The 15,615-nt window shown below is 42.7% G+C and overlaps 1 protein-coding gene across 12 annotated transcripts in view; it reads right to left on the bottom strand.

The window, feature by feature from the left end:
* Positions 1-15,615, bottom strand: part of STX8 (syntaxin 8) — a 175,017-nt gene that overhangs the window by 107,993 nt on the left and 51,409 nt on the right. The window contains exon 7 of one of the 12 annotated variants that reach the window (XM_037913371.2): positions 7,476-7,572. The exons of the other annotated variants lie outside the window; for them this stretch is intronic. Coding sequence (XP_037769299.1) covers positions 7,476-7,572 — 97 coding nt within the window. The remainder of the gene's footprint in view (positions 1-7,475; positions 7,573-15,615) is intronic. 12 annotated transcript variants of the gene reach the window in all.

Here is a 15,615-nt window from a genome sequence, read left to right as displayed (position 1 = left end):
TTGCCCCATCAGACATTGGGAGCTTAACCCAGAATTCCAAAGGGCAGCGGAGATTGCGGGAACTGTGGGATAGCTACCCACAGTGCACCGCTCCGTAAGTCAAAGCTAGCCATGGCATTGAGGACACACTCCGCCAACTTAATGCGCTTAGTGGGGACATACACAATCAACTGTATAAAATCAATTTCTAAAAATCGACTTCTACAAAATCGACCTAATTTCGTAGTGTAGACATACCCTTAGTCTTTTGTATCTACCTCTCACTAGCAGATAATCTTTCAGCTAGTGGTTCCACCTATTTACCACTTCATCTCTCTAAAATAAAGAAATAGAGTATCTAATAAAATGCTAATTTATAATCTTTAACTTAATTCTGCAGCCCCTAATTCTGGTCTGGCACAATAAGATTTTAAAAACTAATCTTAGTCTCTGGAGCTTCTGTGCATTATATATAAGACCTTGGCAGTGGGGAGATCTTCACTGCTCCTCTTTAAGAGCAAATAACCTTGTCTGACAAAAGCATTAGCAATATGAATGTCAAAATAAAGCATCCCTTGGGCATTTCAATAAACAATCAGAGCATCAATTTAACACATGAACAGGACAGTGCATAAGCTAAATAGATTCTATTCAAGGCTAGACATTACCATATGCTTCCCACTACAATGAACCAAACTACCATAAACCAGTGGAAGAAACCCGGTTGATCTCATTGTGCACCCAGTTACACCAGTGTAGGAGAGAGGAGAATCTGCCCCAACATGCCTAGTGTTCGTCTTTGACTCAAACTCAGACCATCTAAAAACAATCTTTGCCTCCTAATGGCAGGCTGGAGGTCTGAGCAAGCCAGAACAGTACTGTGTAGAATACTTATTTTAATATGAAATATTACATTTGGAGGGGCAGGGGGGCAGAGACAATCACAGCTCAGCCAAAAGAAAATACCCCCCGCCTATCTGATTTTCTATTCTTTTAAAATTATCAAGTTTGGGAAAGCAACTGTAGAGTTCAATTCACACTGCTAATTTTCTTTGGCAAAAGACCATGTTATCAATAAATACCGGCTAAAATCCCAATTATAGTACACGATACCCACACCCTGCTACATAGAAACAGAATAACAGAGAGACGTGGAAAAATGTAACCATCAAAAAATAAAGGCAGGTAACAAGCCTATCTGAAATTACATGCCAAGCAATTACATTAAACAATGCTAAGTTTGTAAAGTCAAGGACTAAAAAATTAAGGAATGCCAGAATGAAGGTTGCCCATCCTGGTGCCCCATGGCCCTCCCTTAATTCTTTATACCAGTATCCCCCTCTGCTACCCCATCCCCGCCCTCCCCCCAGTCCGGCTCCTCACCTCCCTGCATTCCAATCAGGCAGCTTACTTGTTTCTCCTCCTTCCTGCCAGCAGGGGGAGCATTAAAAGTGGGGGAGGGGGTGAAGGAGAGAGAGTGCGAGAGAGAGCCTGCATATCCTTGCACTCTCGTTCTAGTGCCCAGCACCAGGGTAGTCCTAGCAGTTGGGAGGTGCAATTGCAGGGAAAGACCTGCTCAGCCTCTCCAGATCTGAGATGGGCCACACTCAGTACAGATTAAATCTTTGGAGGATTTAGTTGCCGAACTCTAAAAGGTCTCTATTGAGCATGTCCCAAGTGAGATTTTCAAAGGTTCAAAATGTAACCAAATATGGGCAAAGTTTGACAGGAATGAAGAAAGGCTATGCAGATGATAAAGTGCTGTTGGCAGATTCAGAAGGCCTGATGAAGTTAGTGGAGTTTATAAATTAATATGGCAAAGAACAGAGTCTAGAGTTGAATGTGGACAAGACAGAAAACTACGGTGGCACGCAAGGATTCTGTGAAATATGCAAGATTCCAGTGAATGATACCTCCAGACAGCAAGTAAGACATTATTGCTACTTAGGAAGCATCATTACAGAAGATGGGAGATCAGATACTGAAGTCAGCACCAGAGTAGCAAGAGTGAAAGACACATTCTGGAATAATAAACACCTGATGAGAGGGAACATAAATCTGTTTATATTCCAACTCTTAAAAAACTTACATTTGGTTTGTGTTAAATTACAGCTGTGACACACGTACACACAAACAATAAAAGAATAAAGAACCTACAATCCTTCGAATGACGGTGTTATGAAAGAATTATGAAAACATCATGGATAGACCGTGTAATCACCAAAAAAGTATTGGAGATGATTGGAACTCTCTAAGCAGAGAGCTTATGAAAAGAAAGAGTCAATGTGCAGGGCACATTTTAAGGGGTTCAGAGGGCAATGCATGTTTACGTGCACTGGAAGGGAAAGTTGATGGCAGAACACATGGCAGAAAAAAGTTATCTTGGATGGCATGACGAAGTGGGGTTTTCCCCCCTTGTTGTTATATGTGAGTCTTACGGTCTTGTATTAATACTGTGTGTACCTCAGTTTCCCTGTGGACTGCACCAGTGCCTCGGTGGTGGGAATATGGGTGTCTGACTTTTGCTGAGGCCCTTGGGGGGCAGGTGAGGCTGTCCACTTGTCTGCACATAAGCAACGGATGGGCCCTTTGTAACTTGAGAACCAGGAGGGGGATGCGACCAGGTGACACTTTGCCCGGGAAGCAGGACAAAGACCATAGAGGGGCAACGGGCGTGTCAGAGGCCAGACAGCTGGGTCCAAGACAGTCTGCTGTGGTGGAACTGGAGAGGAGGGGAATCCAGGGTGTCTGGCCTGGGGTTCCCCCAAGATGGACTTTGCTGTAATTCATGATGTCTGTGCTTACAAGATCTGTTCTACGCTGTGTTCCTGTCGACCCACAAACCAACTGTTTCACTCACTGGCTGAGAGTAACTGCTGACTGCAGAGTTGGGGTGCAGAGCCCCTCTGGCTTTCCCAGGGGTCTCGTCCAGGTGGACCTGCTGTGGGAAGTGCACGGTGAGAACAGGGGCGCTGGATGCTCGGAGGTCAGACCCAGGAATGCAGTAGCCAAGGAGGCTTTTTGCCTTGGGCAGCGTGCCCTGAGGGGAGTCACGCTACACCAGAGTCCTGGCTGGCTTCATACAGAGCAATCCCAGAGCATCTGGCTGGTGACTCTGTGACAGATGGTCAACGTGGTATCCTGGCTGAATTAAAAAGGAGTATTCATCCACACAGATTAGCAGAGAATCATATAGAATGGTTGCAAACCTCCAGTAATGGAGATAACACACAAGAAGAGGACAACAAAAAAAGGTACCTCACTGGCAGCAGGGTCATCCCGTGCCAATTTCAAGTCCCTGTTCCAAAGCATGGAGATGCCAGGGCACCTCAACAAAATGGTAAGAATTTAACCTGGTTAAAACAATGTATTTTTTCCAAACCCTCGTTCTGAAAAATGCCTCCAACTTTTCAAAAACACAACCTGAGGCAGACATCCAGCATAGACAATTTCAGCCCAAACAGTTCAAGTTTGGAAAAGTTGTAAGCCACTGAAAACAGGCTTTGATAGGGTGCATCTACACAACATTTTGGAGCGAGTCTCCCAGCCCAGGCTGACAGGCTCGAACTAGTGGGGCTCTCACTAGAGCTTTGAAGTTGTGGCTCAGGCCGGAGCTGTGGCTCTGAAGCCCACCAACCTCCCTAGACTTCAGAGCCTGAGCTCCATCCCAAACCACAAGCTAAAAGCACGAGCTGTCCAGCTATTTGCAGAGCTCCAGTGCGAGCCCCATAGCCTGAATCTGTCGGGCCAAGCTGGGAGGCTCATGCGAATATACTTTATATAGACGTACCCATAATGGGAAGGGTTGAGTAACTTTCCTACAGGCCTCTCTATCTGTGCTGCCTACCTAATGCATCAGGGGCACTGAAATTTTCAATCAGGCGCTCCAAGGGAAACACATCAGCTGGCTTGATAAATGATAGCTGGCTGCCTTGCGTTATTGTCATCTTTAGTTTCATTCTTGCATTACAGCCTATTTCAGAACACTGCAATCTGCATATCTTTAGGACTTATATTTCATAATGCGTTTCTACCCTGATGCTTGAACAAAGATGCCGTGATCTGAACTGACTGAGCATCTACTTTACCGTGACATGTAGAAATTTTACCTACAAGAGTATGCTCTGCTGGAGTGAGCAGAGGGGCATGATTTAGTTTTGTCTGCTTCCCGAACAAGGGATCACCACTGTCTATGGCATAACAGAGAACCATACTCGTCCTTGATACACTGTCTGTGGTGTTTACTACTACCTAAGCGGTATTAAAAAAAAAACACATTATACTCAAAATGCCTGCGGCTACCAGCAGAATTATCTACACTAACATGCCCAGTGGCACTGACTGGTGGGGGTGGCAACAGAAGGAAATTATTGGAAGTCTAGTGTCCTTCCCCCTCCGCAATCATCTGCAATTCTAAGGCAGTACAAAGGATATTTGCTTACAAGTCAGGCACCAAGGTAATCACAATGAAGCATCTAAGTGCATGGGGCGCTATGGATATTTTTTTAGGAAAGAAAATCTATTTACAATGTCAGTGATCACAAAAGGGTTCAAAGTCCATAATAGATTTACTCCATTCAGATGAATTACAAATTGGTATTTCATTATCTGAATTTGCCTTTTATTTCATTTGAAACACATATCCATCCCCATGTCATAACACTGGGTAATGAATCAGAATCCTAATAAAATTATTTGGTTCTTTGTTTTAAAATCACCCCAATGTTGTCTCTTTAGAACCTTAACTTACAACACTTTAGAAACACATGGTATCTTTTTATCTGGTCACATTAACCTCAATTATGTTTACAACTGAAATATACAATCTAGTTTAAGCAAACACTTGTGCCCAGTGCTGCTCTAATTCTACAGATGTCTACAATTAATTTTGTAGATACTCAATCTAGGAATTGCTACTCATGGTGCCATTTCAGTGTCTGAGTTTACCTGAGCATTACCTGCCATTATCAAGGCTATTTCTGAAAGCAGATCTCTACTAATCATAGAATATCATCGGTTCAGAAGGTTATCTAGTCCAACCCCCTGCTCAAAGCAGGACCAATCCCCAATTTTGCCCCAGATCCCTAAATGGCCCCCTCAAGGATTGAACTCACAACCCTGGGTTTAGCAGGCCAACGCTCAAACCACTGAGCTATCCCCTCCCCCCAACCACTGAGCTACTGCAGGGCTATTTAAACAGGCAAGAAAGCCGTATCTTCTATTCAAGTGTTGCACAGTGAAGAGTTCTGTTTATACATAAGACGTTAGTGGAATATCCAATTTTATCCTGCTTTATTTCTCACTCTGGTTGGAACATTACAAGAAGTCATTTAATTCAGCTTTCTGGTCCAGTGAGGCACTGATTACTAAAGCACTTCCATATGTTACATTTATTTATTGTAGAAGGGATCAGGGAAGAATTCTAACTATCTGGCAATTGGTAAACATTACAGGGGATCAATTTTTGACATAGCCGCCATAGTTCTGCTTTTGGGAATTGCTCAGTGATGGAAATGGGCTGGAATGGTCTGAACGTCAGTCTGGAGGGACGTTCCTATCTCAACCGGATCTGAACCATATCAGCGGTCTCACTGAAACCTACCAACATCATCTCACCTTCTACATAGAGTTCAAATGCTTCCCTGTAGATTTCAAGCTCTGCACAACTCTGCGGTACCCTGCATCTCTCTCCACTGTCCACCTCCCGCTGACCTCGATCCTCAATACACACCTTCCATCTCAGGAACTCCTTTTGCACTGTGTCACTTCTCTTTGACCCTCCTTTCATGCTGCCCTACCCTGGAACTTCCTCCCTAATACTGGTGTCGAAGGCTGTGAAAACCCTCCTCGCAACACACTTGTCCCACAAAGCTTATCAGTGGAGCTCTGTAGCTCTACCATTTCAAACACTGCAGCAAAATTGGGTGAAGAATCCACCTTCTGGTCATGCGATACTTTGTCCACCTAAATTGTTGCCCACTGTTCATCCATTTACACTATAAGGCCATGGGACAGGGACTGTGTCTCTTGGATATTTTGTACAGTGGCCAAGCACAATATTAGTGTTCAACAAATCAAAAGAAAAAACATTAATAATGCCACAACAACAACGATGTCGGTGAAACCAGACAATCATTACATCCTCAAATGAGCTTGCACAGAAAAATCATAAAAAAGAAAACACCATATCACCTTGGGACAAACACTTTTCATGGTGATCACTCCGTATCTGATCTTTCAATACTCATCCTCAAAGGAAATCGGCACAACACCTTCAAGAGCCTGAGAACTTAAATATGTAACTCTGCTAGACACAAAAAACCATGGACTCAGAGACACTGGTTTTATGGCTTATTACAACAATTTATAACACCCCAACACTGCCTGCTCCCTTTAATTGCCCACTTCAAACCCCTTATTTATAAAACATTCTAACCCTCAATTGCTCATTTCATTTCAAGTGCCTGCCTACAACGTGCATTATTTAACAATCTGTCCCAGCTTATACTTAGCTCACTCTGATTTTCTTCCCCAGACCTGAAAGAGAGCTCTGTATAGCCTGAAAGTCTGTACCTTCCACCAATAGATTATCTTTTTTTTAATTATTATTATTATTACTACCACCACCACCACCTCATCTACCTTGTCTCCAACGTTAGTAATAGTCGTTGGGGCTTTGAGTCAAGGCAAAAATGACAATGGTCAGCTCTTCTGTTTGCTATAAAGGATTGTGCATGCTTGAGAAACTACACACTCTTGATTAGTGATTAAGGAGATGACAGAAGACGAGCTTTGAAAAAGCAGGGATCTCTTCCTTCCTTCCCTCCACCTCCCCCACCATTAGATTGAAAGTAACCTGCCACTTACATTCTGGACTCAGATTTTGTTGTGATGCAGATAAGGGGAAATGAACTGAAGAATCCACCTATGCTCAGAAAAAGCACTAAAATATTTCTGCTAACATTCCCAATATACAGGCCACTCACCTGCAAGGTTGCAATTCAACCATTTGAACACAGTTCTCTCCTTACTCGCAACTCATTGAATAGACCACCTCACCCCCTCCCCAGCCCACCACTGGGGCCAGAGCTCTTTTGGGAAGCAGTGATGCATATGAACCAAAAGGTAAAATGGCTGTTTGATATTCCAAAATGTGCACAGGTTTTCGTTTTTTGCAGAAAAAGATAATCCAAAGATTTAAAGAAAAAACACAGTAAGACAACTCCTAGAACTGTTCAACACCTCTCAACCAGGCCTTCTAACTTCCAGGCAGTATGAATCCCAGAGCACAAGCTTGCACAGCAGCATAAAGTGACTGCTCTTCTCATAATCCAGGATATAGGATTTCTGAGGCCTTTTCTATTACAAAATAGAACACTTTCTTGCAGTTCTTTGCCTATTTTCATAGGGTTAGTGTGAAATACAGGAGAATCCAACAGGTACAGTTCACAAACTGACTCAAGCTTAACAGGTAACTGACTTCAAAATGTCCTTACTTGTTCCAGTAACATCTCATGATGATCGAATGACCAGGGGTGTGGGTTTCTTCTTCTATGTTGTAACCACCTAGGCTTTGACTCTCCTGCAAGCTTTCTGCAAAATCCATTAAATGGCTGTTAAGCCCACTTGATGAAATCACCACAATACAATGGCACATGACCCCCACCAGTCTTGACTCTCCCCTATTGCTGAACATTACACAAGTCCTGATGGATATTTAAGTAAGCCATGAGGCTCATCCTCTAGGCAGCAGATGGATCCACATTTGCACAAGTCTCCTAAGTAAAAGGTAGAGAGAGGATTGAGGGACGCCATTACAGCAATATAACTTTTGTAAGGAGAAACTCTCCTAGCTTATTCCATAGCCCTCCTCTTTGTAAATTATCTTAAGCAAGTAGGCCCAAGACATTGTCATGTTGTTTTTGTGTAACAGTGTCTCTTTAAACAGAGCCTCAAAAAGGGATGTATAATAAATACTAATCATTTAAGAACACTGATAACATGACATCTAACATACCATATCAGAGCACCTCAGAGGCGTGAGACTCAAAAGGAAATCCATAGGAGGATCAATCAGACCCAGTTAGCAGGACAGACAGGAGAGGATTTGAAACCCAGTCTACAACAGTTCCCTGCCCTTAGAGAAACACCAGACAGCCTGCACCCAAGAAGCATACGCTGGATGCCTGAGATCAAGGCATCTATGAGGGAGATGATCAAAAAGGCTAGTTATTTTAGTCATTTCCTAGCTTTTCACACAAAAGCCACCCTGAGCCCATGAAGTCGGAGGACGTGCATCCTACTGCTACTTTGCTGCATATATAGATTATGAAAAGCTGAGACATACAACTCAATTGTTGGTCATATTCAGGTGTGAAATTTCCTTAAATATGGCCTGTATAGGAAGAGAGATTGGGTTTGTGCCTTTCTGCTTCCTCAGACCACTTTCAGACACTATAAAAAAAATGTGGGACATGTGTAAAAAAAAAAAAAAAATCCCCACACAATAGAAATCCAGCTCGTCTGCCCCTTGACCCTCTGCCCTTCCCGGAAGACTATGGCTGGCAGTGGAGCTGGCAGCATTAGGGAACACGAGATGCTAGCTACAAAGTGAAATTAACAGGGAACATTACGTATCCCCCATGGAGCTTACCTGGGTCCCTGGGTGCCAATAACTCAGGGAGGGGCATGTTCTTGGATGCTAGGGGGCCAAGGGCAGACACAGCCTGCTAAGCAAGCCAGAGGGAGAGAGCAGAGACACTATTTCAGGCGACAGGCCAACTCAGAGGAGGAACACTGTCTGAGCGAAAGTGGGGTGAGAGTCAAAGGATGAACAAGAAAAAGGTCAGGAAAGTAGAGCTAGCCTGACCGATCACAAAGGCCCCCAGTGAGATGGCCTCCCCGGGAGGACTGTGAGAAGAGAGAAGTTATCTGGGGAGAGTGTGCAGCCAGCCACTGAAAGGGTAGGACTTGCTGTCTGGTGAGCTTGTGCGTCCCAGGGTGTACACAGGGTCCATCTGAGAACTGGCCTCTGGGTGCCCAAAAGCAATACCCCTAAATTTAGTCCTTTCCCTACTCAAGATAACTCTCAGTTTACAGGTAAAACTCCCTGTCCAGTCAGGCTGAGGTAGATCTTCAGCTCCCTAGATAAATCAGTTACCACTTGGCAAATGATGCACTTGCTGGCTCAGGGCTGCCTGCCTACAATGATAGTATCTAAATTCTAGGGTAGGAGATTAGGAGTTAGGATTTTTTAGGACGGGTGTTATAATCTGCACCCTGATCTCTGTGTCCCTTTATGGTGAGGGGAAATCTCAGGAACAGAAGCAGCCTGATTCCTGTCTGAAGAGGACACCTGCCAACTGTGACTGTCAGCCCCTCTGAGGAGTCCAGATTCAGCTGTAAACCTGAGGATCATTCATGGAATTGTGAGGGCACCATCTTGTAGCTAGAGAGGCACTAGAAATTGCTTGAGAGACACCCCCCCAATTCCCTGAATTGCATTCTCGAGCCAGCGGGTAAGGACTCTCATTACCTACTGTCTATTAAACCTGTGGAGGGTCTTGCCATTTTATCCCACATGTGAGTCTTTTGGGCTGTGCTGAACTAAGTCAGCTAAACTGTTTAATTGTTGCTACAGAAGAGATTGTCCCAGGCCATCAAGGGCACCCCTGGAGAACACCTACCAATGGGACACAAAATTTTATTCTTGCTATATCAGCTCACGAGTGGGGAAATTCATGGTTGCTATCAGCATAGGAGGGCACTGGTGACCCTGAGAATATTGGATTACCCTGTTATATTTAATTGTTGTTCAATACAATTATTCTGTTGACTATATTGTGTGTAAAAACAACGGAGGAGTCCTTGTGGCACCTTCAAGACTAAAATGTATTTGAGCATAAGCTTTCGTGGGCTAAAACCCACTTTATCAGATGCATGGAGAGAAAAATACGGTAAGCAGTATATGTACACACACACAGAGCACATAAAAAGACGGGAGTTGCCTTACCAAGTGGGGGATCAATTCAGTTGGCCTTGTTAGCACTGACCCCCCACTTGGTAAGGCAACTCCCATCTTTTTATGTGCTGTGTGTACACATATGTACACACACACACACACTCTGCTTACTGTATTTTTCACTCCATGCATCTGATGAAGTGGGTTTTAGCTCACAAAAGCTTATGCCCAAATAAATTTGTTAGTCTCTAAGGTGCCACAAGGACTCCTCGTTGTTTTTGCTGATACAGACTAACATGGCTACCCCTCTGAAACCTGTATATTGTGTGCGTTTATGTTATTCCTTGGGAGTCTGCCATTATCTGGCAGGTAGCTCAGGGTTACCCTGTGCTTCGAATTTTCCTTCCAAGATGCCCCGGTGATCCCACCAGGAAGGAGTGAAGAGGTAGAAGAACCACCAAGTAAGTTTATCTGGGAAGAGAGTAAGGAAGTTATATCCCGCTGAGCTGATCCAGATCAAGCCAGATCAGTCCATCAAAACCCAAAAGGAGACTGGCATTAAAGAGATAACCAGGTGGACAGTGGCACTAGTTTTTTTTGTTCACACTGTTAAAAACCAGGGGGGTGGGTTGTTGGTTTCATTAAAAAAAAAAAAATTATTCAAAAGCCTGAACAAGCAGTTGGGAAAAAGCTCTTTTCTTAAAAAAAGAATGGCAGATTAAGCTTGCCATTCATATCTGACACCCACCAATAAGCCCTCCAGCAAAGCCAAATGTAAGACCTGACCGGCCTGATGCTTATAGTATAAAGAACAAGGAAGAAAGAAAAGCTTTGAAGCCGCCTTTCAGGGCTTCTTTATCGATCTTAAAGAAATAAAACAATGTTACACGACCAGTCTTTCTTATGCACTTCTGATCACCTTTAAGATGAGAGGAGGGAGACCGCTTCCCCCGCACAGAATGTGATGGGTGAGTTAGAGACTGACTAACCATGGAAAAATCCACATAATTGAGAAGACAAATGTTGAACAATTATTTTACAGCTTGAACTATTCAAGGAAAAAAGCTAAATCTGCCAAGAGGCCAGACAGATTCCCTGTATGCATGTATTAGTATGGAGCAGCCGAGTCAAGCTTCAGAAATGTAATGCTTTTATCTTCATCCAGTTTGTGCTTTGGTGGTTATCTGTTTCTGAAAGCACTAAATAAAGCAGTAAAAATGCTGAAGGAGAAAAAGGATGGACTCCACATATTGTGTGTGTGGCAGGGTGTACGTATGTGTGTGAGGGGTGTAAAATGGAGGGGGGGCTGCAGGAAAAGAAAGGAAGGTCTCGTGGTTAAGACAGTTGCATAGTGACAGGGAGAACTGGATTCTTTTCCTGCCTCTGCCACAGAGTTCCTGTGTGTTACTAGGCACATCACTTAAATCAAACTTTTCACAGGTGGTCACTAATTGTGTGTTCCTCATTCGTTGGGTCCCCACCTTGACAACATAGGTCTGACTGGCTGAAGTGCCAAACACCCACAGCTGCAAGCTGAAGTCAATGAGAGCTGTGCTTTGAACATAATGGGCTACATAACCCTTTACGTATCGTGAAAAATTCAGGTCCCAGGCATCTCAAATTGGGCACCTAAAACTGGTGGACACTTCTGATCTTAATTTCTCTGTAAAATGGGGATAGTACCACCTCCTTGCCTCGCTGAGGTTCCTTGAAAAATAAATTTATTAATGTTTTGGAAGCAGATACTTAAATGATGAGCGCCATAGAAAAGCAAAGTATGAAATTAATAATTCTGTCTTCAGATCAGGATTTGCATACTGTGCAGTAAATATGGCAATGGGGCCACACATTCAACAATGAGGCTAAAACAGATACCACAAACAGCTGCTCTTTAAGCAAGCACCATCCATCCTGAGCACTGAATGAGAAAAGGATCCTATGGGAAAAAAATAACGTGACCGTGTCATTAAAGATTATCATAATGCATACGCACAAGGGGACCTGACAACCTTAATTCTGGCATTTCTTATATTGAGGCTGTGCATTCTGCTAATGAGATGATTCAGGACAAAAAATTATCTGACACAGGTGGCAAATTTTTTCCCCCATATCTGGTTAGTTCTAACTAAACAATATGCATTAAGATACAGAAAGATTCCGCAATTAAACAGAAGGCAATTCTGCTCTCAGACTGTAAGCGCAGGGAGGCTAGATAAAAATTAACTACTGCCTGAGGTCAGTCACTCCATGGGTTATTGTTATGTTAAACTTGAACATTAGAACCGTGTGCCTCTCAAGAGATTATTTTAAGTCTGATCCTGCAAGGTGCTGGGCAGCTCCTGAACACCCTCAAATCCCAGTGACAAGGGGAGCTGAGAGAACTCAACCCCTTTCAGAAGAAACTCCGTGTTTTGCAGGATCAGACCCTACATGAAGGAAACAAATATTGCTTAAACAAGAATATTAACATTTTTAAAGTTAAAAATATCTTAAATCATTCCTTATTTACCAAGCTAATGCTAACAATGAGATAATGCCCCCAACCACAATTCTTTAGTATTCAGAGTTCAGACATATTCTCTGTGTACAATGCTAATTGGCTTTGACAATAAAATAATGCTCTTAATATTCAGAAATGTAAAACCACTTCAGAATTCCACTTTCTGATTAATTACTATAGAACCTCTGAGTTATGAACACCTCGGGAACAGAGGTTGTTCGTAACTCTGAAATGTTCATAACTCTGAACAAAATGTTACGGTTGTTCTTTCAAAAGTTTAAAAACTGAACATTGACTTAATCCAGCTTTGAAACTTTACTATACAGAAGAAAAATACTCCTTCACCCCTGTTTAATAGTTTACATTTAACACAGTATTACACTGTATTTGGTTGGGGTTTTTTGGTCTCTGCTGCTGCCTGATTTTGTACTTCTGGTTCCAAATGAAGTGTGTGGTTGACTGGTCAGTTTGTAACTCTGTTTGCTGGGTAAGAGGGAAACAGCTGTACCAGAAAGGAAGGATAGGCCTCTGGCAAAGATACGGAACTGGGACTCAGGTGGTCTGGTTTCAAGTTTCACCTCTGTCACAATTTCCTGTATGATTTTGGACAAGTCATTTAATCTCTCTGTGATACAGATAATACTTCCTTTCTCCCACCCTTCATTTTGTCTTATTTAGATTGTAAGATCTTTAGAAAAGGGTCTGTCTCTTACTAGGTGTACATACAGCCCTAATCTCAGCTGAGGCCTCTACTAAGATCCTAGTCATTAATAATTATGTGCTAGACTGAGTGTCATTTGTGACACATACACATGCTACATTGTGCGCCAGGCTAGTTACAGGCTTTGAAAGTCCTACTGATGAAAAATCAAGCACTCATTTCCTCCTACATTTGGGGTTTCAACAGCATCCATCACCATAGTAGTGAAGCATCCCAGCAATAAGTGGCCTTACAGGTTTCAGAGACAGAAGACTGGTTCAGTTATAAGGAATGGATTTAATTATAATGGAAAGTGTTGGATCGACAACCCTCAAGTCTGCCATCCTATTTGTCTACAGAATAGGTACAGGAGAAGCAGCAGCAGGGACTTTTCTCCACACTGTCCTACCAAGCTGAGTCAACAAAGAGTCTTTGTCAGTCTCAATTCCCCTTCAATCCTCAGGGTCAGACTGGCACTTAATTAGTATCAACTGGGACCTTGTAGCCCATGACTGATCCATTTCATATGCACCTGAAAATGGTAATAGCCTTTGCTGACTAATAAACCTGGATCTGAACTGGTGACCAAGAGGAAAAAAAATGAACCCATTCCCTATCATCAATCCTGAGCCATCCATTTGCGGATTCACTGCCTGTATTCTGGTACTGATTAGTCCCATTAGCTGGATGGGCTCTGCAACAATACAGACACAAAGCTTGATTCTATTCTGGTTCTTGCAACAGCAGCGTTCCAATTACAACATTTTCCATTACTGTTGATAAAGGGGAGGTGATAAGCGCAGACAGTCACTGCGGTAGTTACAGACATAATTCTGGGCCAAATTCTCTGTTAGCATAGCTCTACTGAAGCCCACGTATTTGCACTAGTAGAGAATTTGTCCCTTTGTCACATGGATGGTGCAAAAGATTGTAGGTACATGGGCAAATTTAATGTTTATAAAAACTTTAACTCTGTATTTCCAAGCTTTTTCTTTTTGGAAATTTGATCCTTAACATTTCTTAACTTTCAATTACGCAAAGGTGTTCTCTGTTAAGTTAAATTAAGATAGTAAAGACAGATTCATTACTTCAGAAAAAAATTCTTTGGAACTTTTTAGTTATTAACATAGTGGCTATTAATATAGTGATCCACAGCATTTTGAAGATTCTCCTAACTAATAAAAACACTAGCTGCAAACACAGATAACCCTCTGTCCACTTTAAATAATGTATTTTTGCAGTACTGTACTCTCATGTGAGTATCCCACAGTGAAAAATAACATCTCTAGGAGGGTAAAACTAATAGCATTCAGAGTTTCTGAAAGCATTCTCCAAAAAGTTATTGCACTGTGATTGCCTCATCAAAAGGGCCAGAGGCCACTTACTTGATCTATTCCATGCTTTTCTTCTTCCATATCACAAATAGAAGAGGACGTGCAGAAAATTTTCCAAGGCTAAAGTTGGAACTAACGATGGAAACCCTCATCATTTATCCCCCACCCCTCCCACTGCTAACCAAGATCATCAGAGTCCTAAGTCTGTTTTTTGAACATCAGCAAAAGTTACTTCTCTTTGGTATCGTTTCTGTTTTCTTCTCCACTGCAGCTTCCCACAAAATAACATGTATGCACTGGATGTCCAAGCAGACCTGAAAAGCAATCCTAGGGATACAGTCCAGCTGGCAAACATTTAGCTACCCTATTTCTAGAATACTGATTACCATAGTACTTCGGTAAGGAATGACGTGAAATCCCATTAAAACTCAAGAGTGACCCAATGAAATCAAGATGTCTGCTCATAGAGGCCCTGTGACCAATAGCGGATCTAGACTTTTTTTTTGTAAGTGCAATCTTGGCAAGAACATACTTAGCACCTCCCCCTGCTCCACTCCCCACCTCCCACCTGCTAAGGTGATCCAAATTACAATATGCCACAAGTCTCTTAAGAATCCTGGATGTATTACTATCTTCAGCAGCTTGGTCAGACTTCCGCAAGAGACCATCTTTCCAAAGATGACATTTAATCATTTTTGGTCAAACGAGCCAACACAATAGCATTTACATGTGTGAACCATGATTAAGGAATAGCTTCAACAATTGTCTGGCATGCCTATAGCACTCCCTGGGACTGGAGCACCTCTTATTGCATTGCTACACAACGGACATTAAACTAAAGGAAAAAAAAATACCTGCAGGCCATTGCTACTGAACTAGAAAGAGCCCAAACCTCAGCAGAGCAGACTGTCTGAGCTGCTGCTGGGAGAGAGCAGTTAGCAACAGTGGTTTTGCCTACAAACATAGGCTGCTTGGGAAATGGTTAACCAACAAAATTCAGAAAGGTGGGTCAGTGCGATTGGCAGAGGTCAGATCAATTGTAACGCAGCTGAAGTTTTAATCACAAAATATTTAATTCCAAATCTTTACAAGTGAGGAACAGACCTCAACCTAGTTCTAGGAAGCAGGAACTCCCAAAACA

This window comes from Chelonia mydas, chromosome 14 (genome assembly GCF_015237465.2).
Source record: "Chelonia mydas isolate rCheMyd1 chromosome 14, rCheMyd1.pri.v2, whole genome shotgun sequence".
NCBI lineage: Eukaryota > Metazoa > Chordata > Testudines > Cheloniidae > Chelonia > Chelonia mydas.
This window is presented reverse-complemented; position numbering and strand designations above follow the sequence as displayed.